Consider the following 26,211-nt stretch of genomic DNA (forward strand, 5'->3'; position numbering starts at 1 on the left):
ATGTGCTTCAGTTATGTGTTGCTGGGGGGTGATCCACTTTTAAAAATGTCTTCTTTATGTCAAATGCAGAGTAAACACAGCAGTCTGAAACTGGTTGTTCTAACGAGGTATGTCACAGAGCTGCCCACCCTCTCGCCTGAATTCCTGTATCCCTCATAACTTGTCTGGGTTGAGTTGAAATATTTTGCTGAATTTATTATCAGGATCCCCCATGGGGCCCAGCCCACATCACACTCAGGACTCTGAGAGGTGGTCAGTACGCTGACAGGGTAACAACAGCCCAGCTGTCCCACTGTTCCCACAAATGGCCTCACTGCGTTGGGATTCAAGTTGAATTATAAATAAAGCAACTTGTATTTCCTTAGGAAAGGTGTGTTTGGGTGTCTGTTTCCTTTATTTAAATAAAGCATTCATTTCTAAATGAATTTCTGGCATGTCAGTCTTGGTCGTCTTTCTTAGGAGTCACTTGACTAATTTTGGCAGTCCATCTGGAAATGTGGTTTTGTTAGAAGGAGGATGTGTGATAATAGCAAATGTGATAATAGCAAGAGTTAGCAGTCTTGTGTTAATAGTTTGCCTTTGAATTTAGAACTAGAAAACAAGATGCTGATTGCAATAATTTGCGTTTGTGAAGCAATTTACTGCAATCTTTGCACATGTTCAGTGATACATATTAAGTGAATTGGGGCTGTTTTAGGGGGGAGGGCAGCGTTTTTACCCTTCCAAACTAGTTTAGCAGTTATTACATTGAAAAGTGCAAACTTTAATTGTAATGATCTGTCTTTCCACATTTCCCTTCTGGGGAAGTGTTTGTGTCCTGTGCACACAATTATCTCCCTGCCTCCAACTCAGAATTGTGCCAAGACTCTGACCCCAGCGTCCTGATTAGAAAAAGCGTGTGCCTTCGTTACACTGCTGCTCCCATGGCGTGCGTGCGTTTGAGTGTGTTAGCACTTGCAAACTGTAAGTTTGCAAACTGTTACCTGATAAGAAAAATGTCATCGTTCCCTGGTGATACACATAGAAATAGGGTCTCCCTGTGGGCCTCAAGATAAAATCACTCAGGGTGGGCGTTACATGCACCGTATCAGTGAATGGATTTGGAAATATCACCAGTGTTGGGTCTGTCCCCCTGGGAAGCTGTATCATAGCGTCACACGCCTTGTGCTCTGCAGACTGCCTGGCCCAAAGCCTCGCTTTTCTACCTGCTGGCTCTGTGATATGGGCGGCTTCCTTCTTGCTCTGGGCTTCCGTTTCCATGTCTTTAAACAGGGAATAGTACTATTTTTGTGTCTTGGGGTATGTCAGGCAGAGTTTGTTTTGTTTTTTGTTGTAGCCAGTGTTTCACAGTCAGTTAGATCATCTGTGTAGGTGAGGCCCAGGGGACAGCTTGTAACTCTTAGCTCCTCTGCCAGTTCCCCTGCAGTGAGGCTCTTGTTGGAAGAGCAGCAGAGCTGCGAGGAGTGGCGAGTGCACAGCTCCACTCCCTGTGATGCTGCCCTCGTGTACGGTCAGTGCGTGCTCCACACCTGGGCTGTGCACAGACACACCCAGGGGAGCAAGGCCCAGGCGTTTCTGGAGAGAGAAAGGTGTGTCTCTGACTTCGTACAAGATAACACAAGGTTTTATGCTTGCAAGTGACTGGGCTGTACTAAGAGGAGGAGAACACTGAGAAGAAAGCGATTAGAGGAGCAAGATTAGAGAAATAGCACTCTTCCCCCCCGCCACCCGCTGGCAGGGCAGCTGTGCTGTAGATGTATATGGACGGCCTCACAGCCCTGACTCACAGGGCCACACTGAGGAAGTGCTGCGTTCCTTGACGTCTTTGTTCACATGGTGTCCTCCTCCACTGCTTGTCTGATGAGCACTGTTTTTCAGGACTCCTCTGTGAAGTCCTTCCTAATTCCTCCACCCCTAGTGGAATTGACTACTTCTTCCTCGCCTCCCCTCCCCACGTCCCACCCCTCAAGCAAGTTTTTTTTTAAGTAAAGCAGCGGCTTTATTAGTATTTGCCTGAGAAAATCAGGATCACATATGTTGGAGCGAAGAAGAAACCTATACTAAGTACAGGTACTTCCAGACATATCTCAAATGATGAGCGTTTTCTCTCTGCCAAGCAGAGTTTTTTCATAGCCCCATTAATCGTGTTTATTTGTTAATTTTCCTCCCACTTGGGAGTTTTTTGAGGGCAGGAACCAAGACATACTTGCATCTTTACCTGCAACACCAACCCCAGTGCCCGTTCATGGTGGGCAGATGCCGTCTGTCACGTTTGCCGAGTACGGTAGCTGACGGCTAAAGCATTGTCATTCGGCTGTGGTTTGTGTGCCTGCTCTGTGCTGGGCCCTGGGGCAGGATGCGGCTGCCTGGTGTGTCACATTGGATGTGGATATGTGCGCTTCACTACAGAACTAGGTCCTTTCTCTCCGCTCTTCATGTACTCACTCATCTGGGTGCTGATTCTGCAGAGGGCATTTTTAAAGGGGTGCGTGTGCACGCGCTTGTGTGTTTAAAACTTAATTCTTTCTTGGAAAGATGTTTTATTAAATACGTATTGTACATATTAAGTCCATTCAGATGAGGTTCTTCTGTAGCATTTCACGAAGGAGTCCTTTTAAAGGCAAAGGGTTTCCAGAGTTACTAGAGAAGAGGGATTCCCTTTCACTCACCTGAGAGAAAGGTCTTTATCAACATCAAGCAGCAGAGGGTGCTGTAGTTCAGGAGATAAAGCAGCAAAAGTAGCTCAGAGATTAATTTTTTTAAACACAGAAGCTATGGAGATGCCATTTACCTCTTCTCTGAAAGCATATAGCAACTGTGTTAATAAATGTTAGCTATAGTCTTTTAAAATTTGTATCTTGTCTGAAATGGAAGGGGAATTAGAGTATTCATGGGAAAGAAGGAAGTGAATAAATGCGAAAACAGCCTGGGGACCTTTTCTGGAGCACTTCCAGTCCAGAACTGGTTTTCTAAGAGTATAAAAAAATGACCAGATATCTAAGGCCAGAGATGAGAAGAGAACATCTTTTAAGGCCATACATAGATCAAATCAGGAGAGAACATCAAGTGCTTTTCGTGTAAGCCTGCTGGTAGGGAAGCAACTGGAGGGGAAATGATACTATTGCTTTTTTTAAATACTGTCACTCTTTGATGGCTGAGAAACAGCTATATTGGATATTTGAGTTTCCTGGACATGGAGATGAGAATTTCCTGTGGTCCCAGTTTCTAATAAGTTTCTCTTTCCTTGGTGTGTGACTAGATTTGTTGCATTTCCTAGAATCCCCACCCCACCCCCCAGAAAAAAAGTTTCTGTGGCATAGGATTCAATTCAGTAGAAGGCTTGAGACTCATAAGAGTTCTCGACTACAGGAGAATGGTTAGAAGAGAAGAAGGAAAATGAGACTCTTGGAACTTAGGAGCCTGCATCAGCCTGTTTAGTTTTTCAAATGCCAGTGAGAGAGTGTTTGTTGCCATTTTTTTCCCCACACTTAAAAAAAAAACTTTTATTGAGATATACTTTACATATCATAAAATTCATGCATTTAAAGTGTACAATTCAGTGATTTCTAGTATATTCACAGAACTGTACAGTGATCAATCAGCCCAGACAAATTTTAGAATGTTCTCATCATCCCAGAAAAAAACTCTGCACTGATTATCATTTAGTCCCCATCCTCACCCTCTTAGGCAACCACTGTTCTACTTTCTGTCCTTGCAGATTTGCCTAATCTGGACATTTAATATCAATAGAAATATACAATATGTGATCTTTTTTTGTGACTGTTTTCTTTAACTTAATTTCGTTATCCATCGATGTGGTGGCATGTGATCAGTATTTAATTCCGTCGTGTGGATGTACCACATTTTGTTTATGCATTCATCAGTTGATGAATGTTTAGATTATTTTGAAACTTTTAGACTATTATCAATAATGCTGCTGTGAACATTCATGTACGTGCTTTTGAGTGGACATATATATTTTTTTCTTTTCAGTATATACCTAGGAGTGGAATTGCTGGTCACATATGTTTAACATTTTCAGGCACTGCCAAATTGTTTTCTAAAGTGGCAAGACCATTTTACATTCCCATCAGCGATGTGTAAGGGTTCTGATTTCTCTGATCCTCACTCACACTTGGTATTGTCTTTTTGATTAGCCATCCATCCTAGTGAGTGTGAAGTGATAGCCCATTGTGATTTTGATTTGCCTTTCCCTAATAACTAATGATGTTGAGGATTTTTCATGTACTTATTAACCATTTGTATATCTTCTTTGGAGAAACGTTTGTAAAAATCCTTTGCCCATTCCCTGGTGGCGCAGTGGTTGAGAGTCCGCCTGCCGATGCAGGGGACGCGGGTTCGTGCCCCGGTCCGGGAAGATCCCACGTGCTGTGGAGCAGCTGGGCCCGTGAGCCATGGCCGCTGGGCCTGCGCGTCTGGAGCCTGTGCTCCGCAGTGGGAGAGGCCGCGGCAGTGAGAGGCCCGCGTACCGCAAAAAAAAAAAAAAAATCCTTTGCCCATTTTTTACTTGAGTTGTCTTTTTATTACTGACTTGTTAAGAGTTCTTTATATAATGTATATCCAAGTCCCTTATTAGATACATGATTTGAAAATATTTTCTCCCATTCTGAGAGTCATCTTTTTCTTGATGGTATCATTTGTGGCACAAAGTTTTTCATTTTATGCAGTCTAGTTTCTCCATTTTTTCTTTGACCTTTGTGTTTTAGTGTAATTTCTAAGTATCTGTTGCCATAAAGAGTTACTCCTGTGTAAGTCTTCTAAGAGTTTATAATTTTAGCTTTTATATTTAAGTCTGTGATCTGAGTTAATGTTTGTATATGGTGTGAGGTAGGGGTCCAACTTTATTCTTTTTGTGTGGCTATTCAGTTGTCCCAGCACCAGTTGTTGTTTGTTTGTTTTAATTGAAGTATAGTTGATTTACAATGTTGTGTTAGTTTCAGGTGTACAGCAAAGTGATTCAGTTATATATATATATATATATATATATATATATATATATATATATATATTCTTTTTCAGGTTCTTTTTCCTTATAGATTACTACAAAACCAGCACGACTTGTTGAAAAGACTATTATTTTGCCATTGAATTGTGTTGGTATTGTTGAAAATCAGTTGACTGTAAATCTAAGAGTTTATTTCTGGATTTTCAGTTCTTTGCCATTGATATATACGCCTGTCCTTACACCAGTACACAGTGTCCTCATTACTGTAGATTTATAATAAGTTTTGAAATCAGAAGGTATGAATCCTCCAAATTTATTCTTCTGTGATTCTGGGTTCCTTGAATTTCATATCAGTTTTATGATCAACTTGTCAGTTTCTGCAAAGAAACCAGCTAGGGTTTGATAGGTATTGTATTGAATCTGTAGATCACTTTGGGCACTAATGCCATCTTAACAGTGTTAGGTCTTCTAGTCCATGAGCATGAGAAGCCTTTCTGTTTATTTAGATCTTCTTTGATTTTTTTCAACAACGTTTTGTAGTTTTCAGTGTACAAATCTTAAACTTTTAAGATTATTCCGTGATTTTATTATTTTATTCTATTATAAATAGAATTATTTTTCTTAATTTCACATTTAGATTGTTCATTGCTAGTGTGTAGAGGTAAAATTGGTTTTTATTACTGATTTTAAATCCTGCAGCCTTATTTGAACTTGTTTATTAGTCTAATATATTTATAGTAAATTCCTTGGAATTTTCTATAAACAATATTAAGTCATCTGCAACTTCTTTCCCTCTAATCTGGGTACATTTTATTTCATTTTCTTGCTTAATTGCTTTGGCTAGAACCTTTAGTACAATGTTGAGTAGAAGGGGTCAGAGCAGACATCTTTGTGTTGCTTCTGTTCTTAGTGGGGGAGTTTTTGGCCTTTCAAGGTTAAATATGATGTTGGCTGTAGATATTTTATAGTTGCCTTTATCACGTTGAGGAAGTTCACATTTATTCCTGGTTTGTTGAGTATTTTTATTATGTAAGGGTATTGAATTTTGTCAGATGCCATTTTTGCATCTATTGAGATGATCACATGGATTTTGTCCTTTATTCTGTTAAGTGAGTTTATTTCATTGGATTGATTTTCATATGTTAAACCAATCTTGTATTCCTGGGATTTTTGCATCTATATTCACAAGGGATGTTGATCTATAGTTCCTTTTCTTGTAATAGCTTTGTCTGGTTTTGGTATCAGGGTAACTGACCTCATAGAATAAGTTGGGAAGTGTTGTTTTCTGTTTTTTTTTTGGAAGTATTTGTGAAAGATTAGCATTAATTCTTCATTAAATGTTTGATAGAGTTCACCAGTGCTGCCGTCTGGACCTATTCTTTTCTTGTGGGAAGTTTTAAAATTACTAATTCAATCCATTTACTTATTATGGGTCTGTTCAGATTTTCAGTTTCTTCTTGAGTCCAGTTAGGTAATTTGTGTCTTTCAAGGAATGTGTCCATTTCATTTGAGTTAGCTAATTTTTTATCTTATTCATAGAATTCCTTTATAATCTTTTTTTTTTTTTTTGGTGAGGTTGGTGATAATGTCCCATCATTCATTCTTGATTTTAGTAATTTTATTTTTTTCTCCTTTTTTCTTAGTCTACCTAAAAGTTTGTCAGTTTTGTTTACCTTACTACCCACTTTTAAAATTGCTTCAACAATAGTCATTTACTTGCCTTTCCTTTTAGGGTTGACTTCTTCATCCCAGGAGTCTCTGTGGTTGGTGGGTTCTCAATATGCTCCAGCCCCAGACTGCTAGAACAAAAGAGAATGATAGAATTGGCAGTGAAATACACAAACCACCCTCCTGCTCTCTGGATTCACAATCAGGTGAGCAAACCTCTGTTTAAACTTGGAGATCTGGGATCTCTGTCTCCCACAGAATTTGTGTTCAGCTCACTTAATCCACCTAAGAAACCTAGGCTTGTGTGAAAAGGGTAGAAGCTCACAAAGAGCTCCCCTCCATCCAGAATTCAGACTGTAGCAAGGTTAAAGAAGCAGAACCTTTTTGATGCACTAAGGATGATGCAAAGATACTTTGGGGTCTTGAAATACCTTCTGGGTCACCAAACAGTATTCAGTTGAATGCTGCTTTAGGACTCAAACATTTTACTTCATATGTACATTTTTGAAAATTGGCTCTGTGTGTGTCTTGTAACTGGTAAATCTATAAATCAGATTATTTTGTCCTAACGATCTTAAACGAAGGGAACTAAGCTAATCATTCTCTCATTATTTGGAGAGGAAACAATCTCCGATTACTTACTTCTCATGCCCCGTTGAGCACTGCTAAACCTGTGGTGCCACTGCCTCTCCATTTCAGTCTCTGGAGAGCGCTTCACATGTGATTTTGAGGAGTCCACATTTGCTGCTAATAATTCATGGTTCATCATGGACCTCAACATGACCCTATGCTGCTGTTCATTACCTACTAGAACTCTGATAACAAAGTGTGAGCTCAGAACAGATCAGTTATTTGTCTTCTTAGCTTTTGACCTTTGTCTTTTTTTTAACTGCCATCCCCTTCACTTCTAGAGTGTGCCTTCTGTATTTACCAACAACCTCCATCCCATCTCAGGCACTTGCTTATCCCCTTTACCAAAAAGGAATGTGCTATATTGCAAATATTGTAGATACAAATAAACTGATTTTAAAATTTATATGGAAGAGCAAAGGAACTAGGGTAGCAGAAACAGTTTTGAAAAAGAAGACTAACGGGAGGAATCACATTACTCAAATTTCAGATTAAAATAAAACTACAGTAATAAAAACAGTGTGGTATTGGTGAAGGGATAGATATATAGATCAATGGAACAGATTAAAGAGTTCAATAGACCGGCACACATACGGCCTTTTGATTTTTGACAGAGGTGCTGGAAAGAAATTCAATGGAGAAAGGATAACCTTTTCAACAAATAGTGCTGGAATTTGTCTATCCATATGCAAAAAAAAGGAACATTGACCTAAATCTCATACTTTATATTCAAAGTTAACTCAAAATATATTGTAGGTCTAAGTAAAGGTTTTTAGAAGAAAACACTGGATATATTCTGAACATCAGGGTAGGCAGATAGTTCTTAGACATGACACCAAAAGCAGGATCCCTCAGAGGAAAGACTTATATATCAGACTTAATCAAAATTAAAAATTTTTTTCTGCAAAATATGCTATAACAGAATTTTCAAAAAGAAGCCACAGCCTAGGAGAAAGTATTTGCAAATTAGATAGCCAACAAAGGACTCAAATCCAGAATATATAAAGAACTTGCAAAAGGCAGCAAAAATAAAACAAACATAATTTTTAAATGGGCAAAGGATTGAACAGATGCTTCCCTAAAAAGGACATAAGGATGGCAAATAAGCAATGAAACAATGGTCAGCATCATTAACCATTAGGGAAATGCAGATTAAAACCATATATAGTGAGATACCTCTACAGACATATTAGAATGACTAAAATTTAAAATATCGACAATACCAAGTGCTGCCAATGATGTGGAGCAACTGGAACTCTTATATTGCTTATATTGTTAGAAGGAAAGCAAGATACTACAGCCATCCTGGAAAATATTTTGGCAGTTCCATATGAAACTAAATATACACTTAGCATAATACCCAGCAGTACCACTCCTGAGTATTCATCCTAGAGAAACAAAAGAATTGTCCATATAAAAACCTTACATGAATGTTTATAGTGGTTCTATTCATAATTGTCAAAAACTAGAAACAACCAAAACATCCCTCAGCAGGTGAATGGATAAATAAACTGTGATATCAATACATTCATACAGTGTACAGGCAGACCTTGTTTTACTGCGCCTTACTTTACTACACTTTGCAGATAATTGTGTTCTTTTACCAATTGAATGTTTGTGGCAACCCTGCCTTGTCAGATGATAGTTAGCATTTTTTTTAACAATAAACGTTTTCTTTATATGAAGAAATTTTTTAAATTAAAGTATAGTTGGGCTTCCCTGGTGGTGCAGTGGTTGAGAGTCCTCCTGCCAATGCAGGGGACATGGGTTCGTGCACCGGTCCGGGAAGATCCCACATGCCGCGGAGTGGCTGGGCCCGTGAGCCATGGCCGCTGAGCCTGCGCATCCGGAGCCTGTGCTCTGCAACGGGAGAGGCCACAACAGTGAGAGGCCCACGTACTGCAAAAAAAAAAAAAAAAAAAAAAAAAAAAGTATAGTTAATTTACAATGTTATGTTAGTTTCAGATGTACAGCAAAGTGACTCAGCTATACATATATATGTATGTGTGTATATATATATATATATATATATATATATACACACATACATATATATCTTCTTTTTCAGATTCTTTCCCATTATAGGTTATTACAAGATATTGAATATAGTTCCCTGTAGTATATAGTAGGTCCTTGTTGTTTATCTGTCTTATATATAACAGTAGTATATGTATGTTAATCCCAAACTCTTAATTTATCCCTTCCCCAGCTTTCCCCTTTGGTGGCCGTAAGTTTGTTTTCTATGTCTGTGGGTCTATTTCTGTTTTGTAAATAAGTTTTTTTGTATTATTTTTTTAGATTCCACATACAAGTGATATATGATATTTGTCTTTGTCTGGTTTACTTCACTTAGTATGATCATCTATAGGTCTATCCATGTAGCTTCAAATGGCGTTATTTCATTCTTTTTTATGGCTGAGTATTATTCCGTCATATATATGTACCACGTCTTCTTTATCCATTCATCTGTGGATGGACATTTAGGTTGTTTCCATGTCTTGGCTATTGTGAATAGTTCTGCTATGAACTTTGCAGTGCATGTATCTTTTCGAATTAGAGTTTTCTCTAGATATATGCCCAGGAGTGGGATTGATGGATCATATGCTAATCTCTAGATATATGCCCAGGAGTGGGATTGATAGATCATATGCTAAGTCTGTTTTTAATTTTTTAAGGAACCTCCATACTGTTCTTTATAGTGGCTGCACCAATTTACCTTTCTACCAACAGTTTGGAAGGTTGCCTTTCCCCACACCCTGTCCACCATTTATTTGTAGATTTTTTGATGATGGTCATTCTGACTGGAGTGAGGTGGTACCTCATAGTAGTTTTGATTTGCATTTCTCTAATAATTAACAACATTGAGCATCATTTCATATGCCTTTTGGCCATCTGTATGTCTTCTTTGGAGAAATGTCTGTTTAGGTCTTCAACCCATTTTTTAATTGGGTTTTTTTTTTCATATTAAGCTATATGAGCTGTTTGTATATTTTGGACATTAATCCCTTGTTGGTAGCATTGTTTGCAAATATTTTCTCCCAGTCCATAGGTCGTCTTTTCGTTTTAGTTATGGTTTCCTTCATTGTGCAAAAGCTTTTAAGTTTAATTAAGTCCCATTTGTTTATTTTTGTTTTTATTTCCATTACTCTAGGAGATGGATCCAAAAAAAATATTGCTGAAATTTATGTCAAAGAGTGTCCTGCCTGTGTTTTTCTCTAGGAGTTTAATAATATCTGGTCTTAACATTTAGGTCTTTAATCCATTTTGAGTTTGTTTATCTATATGATGTTAGAGAATGTTCTAATTTTATTCTTTTACATGTAGCTGTCCAGTTTTCCCAGTACCACTTAGTGAAGAGACTGTCTTTTCTCCATTGTCTATTCTTGCCTCCTTTGTCATAGATTAATTGACCATAAGTGTGTGGGTTTATTTCTGGGCTTTCTATCCTGTTCCATTGATCTATGTGTCTGTTTTTGTGCCAATACCATACTGTTTTGATTACTGTAGCTTTGTAGTATAAAGTATTTTTTAATTAAGGTATGTACGGTTTTTTTAGACATTGCTACTGCACGCTTAATAGACTAAAGTATAATGTCAACATAACTTTTATATGCATTATAAACATAATTGTTATATGCACAGCAACCAAACAATGGCTGTGACTCACTTAATTGTAGTACTAGCTTTATTGCAGTGTTCTGGAATCGAACCTGCAGTATCTCCCAGGTCCGCCTCTATTTGTTAATTAAGCAGTAAAAACAGATCAACTGTTGATGCACACCACAACTCAGCTGAATCTCAGGGGTGTTATGTTGAGTGAAAAAAGCCAGTCTCAAAGGTCCCATACTCTATAATCTCATTTATGCCACAATCTGGAAGGCAGAAATACAGTGATGGAAACATGGTTGACAAGGGATAGGGTGGGGGTGGGTGTGAGCAGAAAGGGATAGCATAGGGGAGTTTTGGGGGGTGATGGAACTGTTCAATACCAATTTTGGTACTACACTTCTCTATGTTTGTGTTAAAATTCATACAACTGTACAACAACAAACAACTGTTACCGTAAAGATAATGTAGAAAATAAAAGATTTCTAAATCTACAGCAGCATAAAAAAATATTCTTCCTATGGTTTACATGTCAGGCTGTATCTGTTTACACACATTTCCAGCTGCTTGCCTTAGCATTTCCATTGTAAATGTATCCTGTCACATTTCTACCCTGCGACCTTCTGAGTCCTTCCTTGGGTGTGGCCTCGGCTATCTCATTCCTTTTTATATTCTTTTTGGGTTTTCTTCCATCACTATCTCCAGGTTGCATCCTGAGTTGTTAAAGTATGCCCTGAGGGTGGGACCAGCAAGGGGTCCATGTGCCCCGAGCTCAGTGCTAAAAGGAGCTTAGCCATCCTGGCTCCTGGTTCCACATGCCCCCTCCAGTTGTTGGCCACCTACGTGACCTGGACCTGTTCCTGGTCCATAGCTCCCTGCTGGGTTTCATGGCTCATTGGCATTTCAGTGAAGGAACTTATTCCAAGAGGCTGTAGAAAATCTCCAAGTGGCATTGCTTGAGTGCACATCCTAATTGTAGTGCCAGCTCCACTCTGCCCAGTGGGAGTTGCAAACAGCCTTTATGAAGTCAGATTTTTCTTGGAACCATTCTCAGGTGTCTGTTTTCCTCCTGAGGATTCATCTTATTAAGCTATTAGAGTGGACAATAGAGGCACGTGAGTGTCTCGGTGGCAGCAGGCTGCTGTGTTGGGACATGGAATAAAGTGCCATAAATGTCTTCCTTTATTTTCTCTGCTTTGGCTCAAGCTCCTGGTAGGGTAAAGGGTTGTAGACAGCTATTGTGTGCTGGGCGCCAATTGCTGTGGAAAAGTTGTTTATTTCAAAACTAGAAAATCTATATCCAAATTAGATACATTGCCATGTAATTGAAGGTAATGTCCCTTTACTCTCTTCCATTTTATACTCTACAGCACTTTGAGTCTCATGTTCATGCTACCCTGGCAGTTTTTATTGATCAACAAAAGACAAAGATGGCTTTTGATTCTTTCCAGATGCTAGCAAATTAGGAGATAGATCTACTGAAGATTATTTTGTCACTAAGGAGACAACAGGCTTCTTGATTATTATCTTTCTCTGGGGCATATTTTCTTGACAACTTAAGGGTTGAAAATGCTCTGGTTTCTAAAAACAGTAACCTAAAGGTTTTGTTTGTTGTCATTACTAAGCACTCTGAAGGTGACCATTGGAGGGAATTATTTCTGTCTTGTTTCTTAGTCTCTTTTACTCTTAGATTCTTAGAGATAAAGAGAAATGTACGGGCAAGAAGGAGAGGAGGGGAGAGAGACTAACTCTGCTGTCATCATTAGACAGAGCCTCCACAGATTTCTATTTTCAAGACTTGAAAGGAAAGAGCATTTTAAAGCACTTTAGAAGCCAGTGTAGCAATTTCTAGATTTTAGTTTTTCCTAAAAGAATGCACCCTTGCTGCTAATTCCTTCTGTCAAAAATGAAAACCCACGTACCGTCCTTCATGTAAAAATCTGCATCTTTAAAATAGTTAAGTTCAGATGGGTTTTTTTTTCCCCCTCAGAGAAAGGATTTCCATTCATTTAACATTTCTTGACCAAAAAGGACCTGTTCTGTGAATTCACATAATTTTCATTTTTTCTTAGATTTTCTCTAAGTTCTTTAAATTGTAGAGCCCCAAATTAAATTCATATCAAAAAGTACTTACTGTGCACCTGTCAGGCAAGGTACCAGTTGAGTGCTCAGGGTTGGTCTTCAGAAAGTGCCTGAACTGAGGGAGTCTACTCAGTTGATTTGTGTCAAGAATGTTCCTAGTCTAAATGATTTCTTTATTCCTAAGTTCTGTTTTTTGGTGACAGGGAAGAAGGAAGCAGGCACCCCCTACGTTTTTTCTTCTGTGACAGCCACATGACCAAAATACCGTCCATGTAGTGCTTGATGCCAGCAGGGGTTCCCCCACAGTGTCATGCAATGCCCACCGTGGCCCTGGGGGGTGAGCAGGACGGGCTAGAACCCATTTTCCACATGCGGCAGCAGAGGCTGAGAGGAGTGAAGGGACTTGCTGGATTTCATAGGGGCTGTGATTAAAAGTTAGCTTTCTGACTCCTAGATCAGTGTGTTTTTCTCCAAACTAAGGGTTCTCAACACTGCCGGATCCAATGCCCCCTTTCATTTCTGAAATGAAATTCAAAGTTAGTATATACATAAGTACATACATTAAATAAATATATTTAAAATATAACATAATTCTCTAAATACAATACAAAGGAGAAATAAAAGAAAGTGATCCATATTCAAAGACTGTATTTCAGTGTATAAATGGTGGGACATGTCTAAACTAGAAGGTAGAATGAGGTAGGCAGGTTGCTGTTCCTCAGTGTAGGATCACCGTGAATACACGTATACAGATGCAGATGGTGCAGGTGTTTCCTGGCAACAGAAGGACCACGCGTATGTGCTGTACACTGGGATGTGGTTCTCCAGAATAGTGAACATGTTTGGTAAATTTCTGGACACAGCAACATACAATTTGCATGGCAGTGACGTTCTGGAAAACTCAGACCACATTAGATCCATGCAAACAATACTTTGAATTGTTTTTGTTTCTGTTTTTTTTTTTTTTGTTTTTTGGTTTTTTTTGGCAGTAAGTGGGGCTCTCACTGTTGTGGCCTCTCCCATTGCGGAGCACAGGCTCCGGACGCGCAGGCTCAGCGGCCATGGCTTACGGGCCTAGCTGCTGCACGGCATGTGGGATCTTCCCGGACCAGGGCACGAACCCGTGTCCCCTGGATCGGCAGGCAGACTCTCAACCACTGTGCCACCAGAGGGAAGCCCTCTTTTTTTTTTATACAGCAGGTTCTTATTAGTTATCCATTTTGTACACATCAGTGTATACATGTCAATCCCAGTCTCCCAATTCATCACACCACCACCCCCCAGACCCCGCTGCTTAACCCCCTTCATGTCTATACGTTTGTTCTCTACATCTGTGTCTCAATTTCTGCCCTGCAAACCGGTTCATCTCTACCATTTTTCTAGGTTCCACATATATGCGTTAATATACTATATTTGTTTTTCTATTTCTTACTTACTTCACTCTGTATGACTGTCTCTAGTTCTTACCATGTCTCTACAAATGACCCAATTTTGTTCCTTTTTATGGCTGAGTAATATTCCATTGTATATATGTACCACATCTTCTTTATCCGTTCATCTGTCGATGGACATTTCGGTTGCTTCCATGTCCTGGCTATTGTAAATAGTGCTGCAGTGAACATTGGAGTACATGTGTCTTTTTGAATTACGGTTTTCTCTGGGTACATGCCCAGTAATGGGATTGCTGGGTCATATGGTAATTCTATTTTTAGTTTTTCTTTTTTTGTGTGTTTTTTTGCGGTACGCAGGCCTCTCACTGTTGTGGCCTCTCCCATTGCGGAGCACAGGCTCCGGACGTGCAGGCTCAGCGGCCATGGCTCACGGGCCCAGCCGCTCCGCGGCATGTGGGATCTTCCCGGACCAGGGCACGAACCTGCGTCCCCTGCGTCGGCAGGCGGACTCTCAACCACTGCGCCACCAGGGAAGCCCTATTTTTAGTTTTTTAAGGAACCTCTATACTGTTCTCCATAGTGGCTGTATTAATTTACATTCCCACCAACAGTGCAAGAGGGTTCCCTTTTCTCCACACCCTCTCCAGCATTTGTTGTTTGTAGATTTTCTCATGATGCCCATTCGAACTGGTGTGAGGTGATACCTCATTGTAGTTTTGATTTGCATTTCTCTAATAATTAGTGATGTTGAGCAGCTTTTCATGTGCTTCTTGGTCATCTGTATGCCTTCTTTGGAGAAATGTCTATTTAGGTCTTCTGCCCATTTTTTGATTGGGTCGTTTGTTTTTTTAATATTGAGCTGCATGAGCTGTTTATATATTTTGGAGATTAATCCTTTGTCCATTGATTTGTTTGCAAATATTTTCTCCCATTCTGAGGGTTGTCTTTTCGTCTTGTTTGTAGTTTCCTTTGCTTTGCAAAAGCTTTTAAGTTTCATTAGGTCCCATTTGCTTATTTTTGTTTTTATTTCAATTACTCTAGGGGGTGGATCAAAAAAGATCTTGCTGTGATTTATGTCAAAGAGTGTTCTTCCTGTGTTTTTCTCTAAGAGTTTTATAGTGTATGGTCTTACATTTAGGTCCCTAATCCATTTTGAGTTTATTTTTGTGTATGGTGTTAGGGAGTGTTCTAATTTCATTCTTCTACATGGAGCTGTCCAGTTTTCCCAGCACCACTTATTGAAGAGAGTGTTTTTTCTCTTGTATATCCTTGTCTCCTTTGTCATAGATTAGTTGACCATAGGTGCATGGGTATATCTCTGGGCTTTCTATCCTGTTCCATTGATCTATGTTTCTGTTTTTGTGCCAGTACCATATTGTCTTGATTACTGTAGCTTTGTAGTATAGTCTGAAGTCAGGGAGTCTGATTCCTCCAGCTCCATTTTTTTCCCTGAAGACTGCTTTGGCTATTCAGGGTCTTTTGTGTCTCCATACAAATGTTAAGATTTTTTCTAGTTCTGTAAAAAATGCCATTGGTAATTTGATAGGGATTGCATTGAATCTGTCGGTTGCTTGGGAAGTATAGCCATTGTCACAATATTGATTCTTCCAATCCAAGAACATGGTATATCTCTCCATCTGTTGGTGTCATCTTTAATTTCTTTCATCAGTGTCTTGTAGTTCTCTGCATACAGGTCTTTTGTCTCCCTAGGTAGGTTTATTCCTAGGTATTTTATTCGTTGTGTTGCAGTGGTAAATGGGAGTGTTTCCTTAATTTCTCTTTCAGATGTTTCATCATTTATGTATAGAAATGCCAGAGATTTCTGTGCATTAATTTTGTATCCTGCAACTATGTTGACTAATAGTGGTGAGAGTGGACATCTTTGTTTTTTTTCTGATCTTAGAAGAAATGCTTTCAGTTTTTCATCATTGAGAATGATGTTTGCTGTGGGCTTGTTGTATATGGCCTTTATTATGTTGAGGAAGCTTCCCTCTATGCCTACTTTCTGGAGAGTTTTTATCATAAATGGGTGTTGAATTTTGTCAAAAGCTTTTTCTGCATCTATTGAGATGATCATATGATTTTTATTCTTCAATTTGTTAATAATGGTGTATCACATTGATTGATTTGTGTATACCGAAGAATCCTTGCATCCCTGGGATAAATCCCACTTGATCATGGTGTATGATCCTTTTAATGTGTTGTTGGATTTTGTTTGCTAGTATTTTGTTGAGGATTTTTCCATCTGTATTCATCAGTGATAGTGGTGTGTAATATTCTGTTTTTGTAGTATCTTTGGTTTTGGTATCAGGGTGATGGTGGCCTCATAGAATGTGTTTGGGAGTGTTCCTTCCTCTGCAGTTTTTTTGAAGAGTTTGAGAAGGATGGGTGTTAGCTCTCCTCTAAATGTTTGGTAGAATTCACCTGTGAAGCCATCTGGTCCTGGATTTTTGTTTGTTGGAATATTTTTAATCACAGTTTCAATTTCATTACTTGTGATTGGTCTGTTTATATTTTCTATTTCTTCCTGGTTCAGTCTTGGAAGGTTATACCTTTCTAAGAATGTGTCCATTTCTTCCAGGTTGTCCATTTTATTGGCATAGAGTTGCTTGTAGTAGTCTCTTAGGATGCTTTGTATTTCTGCAGTGTCTGTTGTAACTTCTCCTTTTTCATTTCTAATTTTATTGATTTGAGTCCTCTCCCTCTTTTTCTTGATGGGCCTGGCTAATGGTTTATCAATTTTGTTTATCTTCTCAAAGAACCACCTTTTAGTTTTATTGATCTTTGCTGTTGTTTTCTTTGTTTCTATTTCATTTATTTCTGCTCTGATCTTTATGACTTCTTTCCTTCTACTAACTTTTGGTTTTGTTTGTTCTTCTTTCTCTAGTTCTTTTAGTTGTAAGGTTAGATTGTTTATTTGAGATTTTTCTTTTTTCTTGAGGTAGGCTTGTATTGCTATAAACTTAACCTCTTAGAACTGCTTTTGCTGCATCCCATAGGTTTTGGATCATTCTGTTTTCATTGTCATTTGTCTCCAGGTATTTTTTGATTTACTCTTGGGTTTCTTCAGTGATCTCTTGTTTATTTAGTAACGTATTGTTTAGCTTCCATATGTTTGTGGGTTTTATGGGTTTTTTTCCCTGTAATTGATTTCTAATCTCATAGCATTGTGGTCAGAAAAGATGCTTGATATGATTTCAATATTCTTAAATTTACTAAGGCTTGATTTGTGACCCAAGATGTGATCTATCCTGGAGAATGTTGTGTGCACACTTGAGAAGAAAGTGTAATCTGCTGTTTTTGCATTGAATGTCCTATGAATATCAAATGTATCTGGTCTTTTGTGTCATTTAAAGCTTGTGTTTCCTTATTACTTTTCTGTTTGGTTGATCTGTCCATTGGTGTAAGTGAGGTGTTAAAGTATTATTGTGTTACTGTCCATTTCCTCTTTTATAGCTGTTAGCAGTTGCCTTATGTATTGAGGTGCTCCTATGTTGGGTGCATATATATTTATAGTTGTTATATCTTCTTCTTGGATTGATCCCTTGATCATTATGTAGTGTCCTTCCTTGTCTCTTGTAACGTTCTTTATTTTAAAGTCTATTTTCCCTGATATGAGAATTGCTACTCCAGCTTTCTTTTGATTTCTATTTGCATGGAATATCTTCCATCCCCTCACTTTCAGTCTGTATGTGTCCCTAGGTCTGAAGTGGGTCTCTTGTAGACAGCATATATATATGGGTCTTGTTTTTGTATCCATTCAGCGAGTCTGTGTCTTTTGGTTGGAGCATTTAATCCATTCACATTTAAGGTAATTATCAGTGCATATGTTCCTATGACCATTTTCTTAATTGTTTTGTTTTTTTTTTTTTTTTGCGGTACGTGGGCCTCTCACTGTTGTGGCCTCTCCCGTTGTGGAGCACAGGCTCCAGGTGCACAGGCTCAGCGGCCATGGCTCACGGGCCTAGCCGCTCCACAGCATGTGGGATCTTTCCGGACTGGGGCACGAACCCGTGTCCCCTGCATCGGCAGGCGGACTCTTAACCACCGCGCCACCAGGGAAGCCCTTGGGTTTGTTTTGTAGGTCCTTTTCTTCTCTTGTGTTTCCCCCTTAGAGAAGTTCCTTTAGCAGTTGTTGTAGAGCTGGTTTGGTCGTGCTGAATTCTCTTAGCTTGTCTGTAAAGCTTTTGATTTCTCCATCGAATCTGAATGAGATCCTTGCTGGGTCGAGTAATCTTGGTTGTAGGTTCTTCCCTTTCATCACTTTAAATATATTGTGCCACTCCCTTCTGGCTTGTAGAATTTCTGCTGAGAAATCAGCTATTAACCTTATGGGAGTTCCCTTATATGTTATTTGTCATTTTTCCCTTGCTGCTTTCACAATTTTTCTTTGTCTTTAATTTTTGCCAATTTGATTACTGTGCGTCTCTGCGGGTTTCTCCTTCAGTTTATCCTGTATGGGACTCTCTGCACTTCCTGGACTTGGGTGGCTATTTCCTTTCCCATGTTAGGGAAGTTTTCGACTATAATCTCTTCAAATATTTTTCTTGGGTCCTTTCTTTCTGTCTTCTCCTTCTGGGACTCTGTAATGCGAATGTTGTTGCATTTAATGTTGTCCCAGAGGTCTCTTAGGCTGTCTTCATTTCTTTTCATTCTTTTTTCTTTATTCTGTTCCACAGCAGTGAGTTCCACCATTCTGTCTTCCAGGTCACTTATCCGTTCTTCTGCCTCAGTTATTCTGTTATTGATTCCTTCTAGTGTAGTTTTCATTTCAGTTATTGTATTGTTCATCTCTGTTTGTTTGTTCTTTAATTCTTCTAGGTCTTTGTTAAACATTTCTTGCATCTTCTCGATCTTTGCCTCCATTTTTTTTCAGAGGTCCTGGATCATCTTCACTATCATTATTCTGAATTCTTTTTCTGGAATGTTGCCTATCTCCACTTCATTTAGTTGTTTTTCTGGGGTTTTATCTTGTTCCTTCATCTGGTACATAGCCCTCTGCCTTTTCATCAGGTCTGTCTTTCTGTCAATGTGGTTTTTGTTCCACAGGCTGCAGGATTGTCGTTCTTGCTTCTGCTGTCTGCCCTCTGGTCGAGTCTTTTTGTAAAATGATTTAGGGTCTAGTCTCAGGTCATTCCAAACCAGTTTTCACCTGCATGTATGTCCCATGGGTCTTTTAGAAGTCTGTGCAGGGCAGCCCTGTGCACCACAGAGACTGGTGTGTCACCAGACCAGCTCTCTGACTTAAAAGCCCTCGTTTGCCTCATTTGCTGATTTCTGTGCTGTAAATACTCCCACAGTGGCTGGCATCAAACTACCAGTAGAAAGTGGCCCACAGAATTCCTGCAGATTTAGCCATCCGCTTAGTAGGAGCTAGTTTCGGGACACCACTAACTTCACAGGACATCTGGTGTCGCTGGCCCTGCCCTCTAAACGCCAGTTGGATTCCGTACGTCATCATGACCTGAAAAAAGTGTCACCACAGATTTCCAAAACACCTCCGTCAGGGGCAGTATCGCCCCCATGAAGAACCAGTGCATTCAGCTCCGATGGTATCTCTGGTGTAAGTGACCTCACCCAGTTGTAGCTGCTTTACCTGGGTGGGTGTGAGTGGTACTTAACCCCTAAGCTGGAACCTCTGGCTGCCTGTTCTGCTTCAGGGAGAAGCTGACAGCACTGAGCAGGACCGCAGTGCTGGCCTCAGCCTGTGGAGCAGCCTGGCTGTTCCCTGCTGGCGGCTAGGAGGAAGCCCGGGGACCCCTACTTCTCAGCCCTGATGAGCCCATGGTAGCCCCATTCCGCCTCTCGGCTCCAAGGCTTTAATCAGAACACAGGAGCACAGCTCAAAAAAGGACACTTATACTTCAGGGCTGTCCCCTGGGCCCAATGCCTCTTTGCACAGCCCAGTTAGTTCAACACCTGAGAAGTTAGCAAATGGCAGGGTTCCTGAAGCGAGCCTCCGTCTCTCCACACCAGAGTGGCTGTGCAGCTTGCATCCTGAAGGTGGAGGAGCACATGGCCTGTAGGAGGCACAGGTCGGATCAGTTCACGGCCCTGCGAGAACTGAGGGCAAGCTGTAAAAATGGCCCTAGAAACTGACCAAAATATATGAGGTGGATGTGCTCTGCTTTCCGAAGGAAGAACATGGTTTAAGACCTCTGCTACACAGCATTAAAGGCTCGTTTCTCTCCCCCCTCAGTGTACACTGGACTCGGAAGTGGCCTTGAGAGTGGGTGGAGAGTTCTTCTTTGACCCTCAGCCTGCAGACGCCTCTAGAAACCTTGTGTTGATTGCGGGAGGAGTTGGAATTAACCCTCTGCTTTCCATCCTGCGCCACGCAGCAGACCTCCACAGAGAACGGGCGAACAAGGGACGTGGGTATGAGATTGGAACAATCAGACTGTTCTACAGCGCAAAAAACACCAGCGAGCTCCTGTTCAAGGTAAGGGAGGAGTGTGTGTCACATAGCTTGCTGTGAGCAGACTCGCATCGTGGTACTAGTGTCCACGGACCTTTCTTGTCTCCATTGTGTCTTCTCTGCAACAGTTCAGAGGCTGGAAAGGCTGAATCATGTTCACATGAGGCCCAGGACAATTTAACAAGCTAGTGCTGAGGAGGCTCCCAGTGCAGTGACAGGAGAGGGCAGGGCTGGGGGCTTGAATCAGGAGGTGGACGAGCAGGAAAGTCAGCGTGGCGCTGGGGTTCCCCAGAGAGTCACGGGGACTGTGGGTGGGCTCAGATGGCACAGGAGTAGGTGAGACCCAGCTGGGTGTGTGGAACCCCCAGCGGCTGCATCTGTGGAAGCTGAGTCCATTTGACAGGAGAAGGGGTTCACTCTGGATTGCTTTGCAGCTGCAACGATAACAAAAGAACAGAAACAGTTAAAAGACACAACTGTGGTCAGTGAAACTGCTGCTTAATTGCCCACGCTGGAGAAGAAGGAAAAAGAAAAAACTCCCGGAGAGTTAGTAATATGCTTGTTAGCATATTCAGATTTCAATTAAAGCCAAATAGCCCTCTGTACTCTGAATGCTCTGGCCTGCTCGGCTGCAAACAATATCTCTCTAAGTAGAGAGCGGAGGGGCAGACGTGTGCAGAATGGCAGTGGAGGTTCAGCGTCCCTGGGGGTGCACATCTGTTTTGATTTTTTTAAATTGTAGTGTGACCAAATATGTTTGACATTCCAGAAAAATATCCTTGATTTAGTAAATGAATTTCCTGAGAAGATTGCATGCAGTTTGCATGTTACAAAACAGACTACACAAATCAGTGCAGACCTCAAGCCATACATCACGGGTGAGTCCCCTAAAGATGTTTTGACTGTATCCATACCGTTATTTTGTGGATGTGCCAGTTGGTTGAGTGTAGATGCTTTATTGTTGGGAGTTGCTGGCTGGAAATGTCACTACCTGGGGAATTGAGAGATGATTCATCATGGAAAAATACGGAGAGGTTAGTTGGATTTACTTATTATATACAGATCTCCTGCTGCCCATATTAAAAATTTATTTTCTGCATTTTTTAGGGGACCTTTGCGTCATTGCGGTAGTATGCATACAAAGAATTATACTCCGGCTTTGACTGAATCAATTCCATTTGCCATTAATAGTAATTTAAATTTCTCGTGGTTTCCCCTCCCTGGAAGGAGTTCTCACAAAGCAGTTTATTTACTTTGCTGAAGGCAGTTTTGAATCTCTCCCAAAGATCAGTATGCTCCCTGGCCCTGTCTGGAGAGTGCATTATGATCAGCTGCCCTCATTGCTTGCTGTGGATTCAGGAAACCTGGAGACGCGCTCTCTGCTTGGGTCCGGCCCGGACACCAGCAGGAGCCGGCATGCTGATGACTCAGGACGCGACCCACTGAGCTTAGTTACTGAAAATAAACACTGTTGCTGAGTTGTGGTTAGTCCTTCCTCTTTTCAGTACAGACACGTCTGGCTTAAATTGGTGTTTATTCTGTTTTTTGGTAGAAGGAAGAATAACAGAGAAGGAGATAAGATATCATATTTCGAAAGAGACCTTGTTCTACATTTGTGGCCCACCTCCCATGACAGACTTCTTCTCCAAGGACCTGGAGAGCAGCCACGTTCCCAAAGAGCACATCTACTTTGAGAAGTGGTGGTAGGGGGCAGGCGCAGGGGCAGAAGGGTGGGATGGAGGGCCACGAGGACAGGGACAGACAGTACACTCTGTGATTCGTGGGGGATGAATTCACCTCTGCCCAGCCTTCGTTTTTAAGGCTGTGAACTCAGTGACCGGTTGGAGAAACAAGAAAAACCAGCTGACAGACTTAGATGATAAACTTGTTGCAAAAACTTCATTGATTAAACTGATTTTCACTACGTTGACTTTCTTTTATGAATAACTGCTTGATTATCTCATGATGTACCTCGAATTGGTTGATAGGGATTTTCTTTGCCCTTAAGGGAAAAAAAGACATAGACTTTTATTCAGTCATATGAAAATATGGTTTTGTGTGTGAAATGTAGGCTATCTTTAAATTATTTGATAACAACCTATATATCTTATGTTGAATAAATTTAAACGTAGTTTCATTTGAAATGCTTTATTATATTTAATGTCTTAGGGACTTCCTTGGTGGCACAGTGGTTAAGAATCCACCTGTCAGTGCAGGGGACACGGGTTCAAGCCCTGGTCTGGGAAGATCCCACATGCCATGGAGCAACTAAGCCCACGTGCCACAACTCCTGAGCCTGCGTGCCACAGCTGCTGAAGCATGTGCGCCTAGAGCCCATGCTCTGCAACAAGGGAAGCCACCGCAGTGAGAAGCCTGTGCACCGCCACGAAGAGTAGCCCCTGCTTGCTTCAACTAGAGAAAGCCCGCATGCAGCAACAAAGACCCAACGCAGCCAAAAATAAATAAATAAATAAAAATTTAATGTTTTAGTTTACCTTATTGTGGCCTGCAGCCTTGCTTCTTCAGAAGTTGAGTTTGGAAGTAGAAAATTATTAGAAAAACTGCTTTATGGAATTGAACATCCAGCATATTTGTTTCATGTTAATAAACAACCTCAGTATGTATCCTCATTGTTAGTTTCTTCTCAGATGAAACCCTTCCTGGGGTCTGTGTCTTGGCCACCTGCCTCAGTGCTACATGTGGGAGGCGGCTTCATGTTTGGGACAAAGGTAAGGATGACTGCCATGTTCCCTGGTGAATCTGCCCTTAGTGGCTCGGCTGGCTGGCTATAGTAATGTGCTTAGGATTGATTAGGGGGTACAGAGCCAATTCCAAACCCTGTTCCTCTGCCTTTTATTTCATTCTTTTGCCAGGGTTGTTCCTGGCACAGCAGCTTCTCATATACCTGTTGAGTGACTAAAAGCAAGCAACTACCGTTTAACCCCTTGCTAAGCCTGGGGTTGGGAGGTGGTCCCCAGGATGCATGGAGAGAGTGGATAGCATCGTCCTAAGGCTGCTCTGGTGGAACTGCTAGAAAGCAGACTTTACTTCTTATCTCTGTTTAGAGTTTAAAAAATGTGAAATAAGTCCCCAGGCTCAGGCCAGGCCCTCCTTTCTGTGACAGGCAGTCTTGGACCATGGCCACTTTCCTGGAGAGCCCCATGAGGTAAGGGGGGGTCCGGGAAGAAGGGCAGACCAGAGCCGGAGTGCAGGGGTCCATGGAGAGGATTCTGTTCTCCAGCTGATGAGAGAGGGCAGGAGACCCTTTCTCCTCTCTGGGGTTGCAGGTCTCACGGGGACTCCAGGGCTTAAACACATCACTGATTTATGGGGTCTGGTGACGGCTAGCATCACCATTCTAGCCTCTGCCCTGTTTTGAATTTTGTTTTAAGCAGGGATCATTTGTCAACTGTTTCAATCCCAGATTTGAATTCCGTAGGAGGAGAGGGGGACCCTTGACCCGACAGGAATATCAGAGTCCGTTCAGGGTAATGATCATCACCATTTCAGAGGTGAGGGGAACATGAGGAGCTCTGGCCTCCCTAAGGAGCCTGAGTCACCCGTTGGCCCCAAAGTGTCCAGGCTGAGGGCTGGCCTTGAGGGCGGAGCACTCAGAGGCACAGAGCATGCTGAGGTTCAAGGGCGTGGGAGCACGGCAGGGCCCTTCCACCCACTGGCCAGGGCAGCTGGTAGGGAGGGGACACCCAGTTACTGAGAGGGAGTCCGCCCCAGGCCTTTCTGTGTTGGGAGTGGAGGTGCCAGGGAGTAGCTTCAGTGCAGCATATGGGACGGGGGCCTGTGTGCCCGCTGTTGTGTCACAGAGCGAGGGCCACCTGTCGAGATCCCAGCTCTGCCCGCCACCCTGCCAGACACTGTCGCCATCTGTAAATCACTGAGGGTCCAGGTCATGACCTTTGCCTAGACTGTAGCTCCTTCCAGCTCTGTTCTTTCTGGTGCTGAGCGCTGAACAGTATTTCTGGTCCCCTGGCCAAGGATGTCCTTTTGCCCTTGCTTGCTGGGCCAGTGAGAATCTCTTTGGTCCTCAAATTAAGTCCAGCCAGGGTGACTTGGAATTTATAGCGTGGTGGCTGAGAATGTCAACTGGAGAGAGCCTGTGAGCCCGACTGCTTGGGTTCAGACCTCAGCTCTGCTATGTACTGGGTAGATGACCTGGAGCATGTCACTGACCTGCGTGATGCCTCTGTTTGTAATTACACACGTGGGCACATACGTGCCCCTGCGTGTGAAACAGGTAATAATACCCCGTCCCTCGTAAGGCTGTTATGGGGATTAAAGGTGATGAAACATATGAAGTGCTCGGTAGAGCAGTGCATGAGTGTGAGTGTGTTATTACTTTGCTTTTCCTCATCCTATTCAGGAAGGGTGTAAGAGGCTGGATGGCGCCGGTTTAGTCCACCTGCCTGTAACCTGCACACGGTAGGGCTCTGTTGTTCAGCGCTCACTTTGGCACATGGTAAGTACTTAGTAGATACTTCTTACATGGGTGAGAGGACCTGCCCAGAGCTCATGGGCTGTTTTAAAGGCATTCTTAAGGATCCTTCTGGCCTTATGACTTTGTGAAAGGATGTTTCCTCTTGGGACATGAGGCCCTTTCAGAGTCTACTCAGAAGATAGGTTAAGCTGATGTGTGAGACTCTCAAATTTTGTGTTAGAATGAATGCTAATGCTCACCAGAAAAATGGATCAAATACCTTGGCCTTTCCCAAATAGTCTGCCATTAAAAGGGCTTTCTCTGAAGCATGGGGCACTTCCTCATCCACAGGGTGTCTGTAGGTGGACGTGGAGCTCTGAGATAAGGATGTTCCCTGGGAACCTGTTTCTGGTCAGTAGCCCCTACTCTGAAAGAAAAAAAAAAAGTCTTATTATGAAAATGTTCAAAGATACACCAAAGTAGAGAAGACAGTAGAATTATACATCCATCACCCAGCCTCACTGATTACCAATATTCTGCTGTTTATTTTTGTCTGCTCTTAACTTCATTGTGTTTTGATGTTTCAGGAGTATTTTGAAGTAAATCCTAGAAATCATATCATGTCACCTGTAAATTCTTCAGTGTGTAACAGCCATATCACCTCAGTGTGACCACCATGCCATCATCATACTCAGCACAAGTAACAATGATTCCTTAATATCATCATCAAAACAACCTTCCTGAGTTCTTTCCCCCACTGCCTCAAAGTCCACGTGTTGCAATTCGGTTGATATGTCCTTTGAGCTTCTTTCAACCCACGGTCCCCTCTCCCTACCTCACACACATATCCGTAGACACTTCATTGAAGAAACTGGGGCATTGGTCCTATAGACTTTCCCACATTGTAAACCCAGCCTACTGTATCTTCAAGGTGTCATTGAACATCACCCTGTATCCTCTGTATGTCACATAAACTGGTAAGTAGATCTAGAGCTCATTTAGATTCAGATTCAAGATT

At 41.4% G+C, this 26,211-nt stretch overlaps 1 protein-coding gene across 4 annotated transcripts in view; it reads left to right on the forward strand.

Moving 5' to 3' along the window:
• The window catches only part of OXNAD1 (oxidoreductase NAD binding domain containing 1), a 61,625-nt gene extending 38,240 nt beyond the window's left edge, over positions 1-23,385 (forward strand). For all 4 annotated transcript variants that reach the window (XM_060099466.1, XM_060099465.1, XM_060099468.1 and 1 more), the window contains 4 exons: positions 6,699-6,840; positions 20,543-20,785; positions 21,531-21,639; positions 22,314-23,385. In XM_060099466.1, the coding sequence (XP_059955449.1) occupies positions 6,699-6,840; positions 20,543-20,785; positions 21,531-21,639; positions 22,314-22,468 (649 nt within the window). In that variant the 3' untranslated portion in view covers positions 22,469-23,385. The remainder of the gene's footprint in view (positions 1-6,698; positions 6,841-20,542; positions 20,786-21,530; positions 21,640-22,313) is intronic.
• Positions 23,386-26,211: the final 2,826 nt, after the last annotated feature.

This window comes from Mesoplodon densirostris, chromosome 5, assembly GCF_025265405.1.
Source record: "Mesoplodon densirostris isolate mMesDen1 chromosome 5, mMesDen1 primary haplotype, whole genome shotgun sequence".
Taxonomy (NCBI): domain Eukaryota; kingdom Metazoa; phylum Chordata; class Mammalia; order Artiodactyla; family Ziphiidae; genus Mesoplodon; species Mesoplodon densirostris.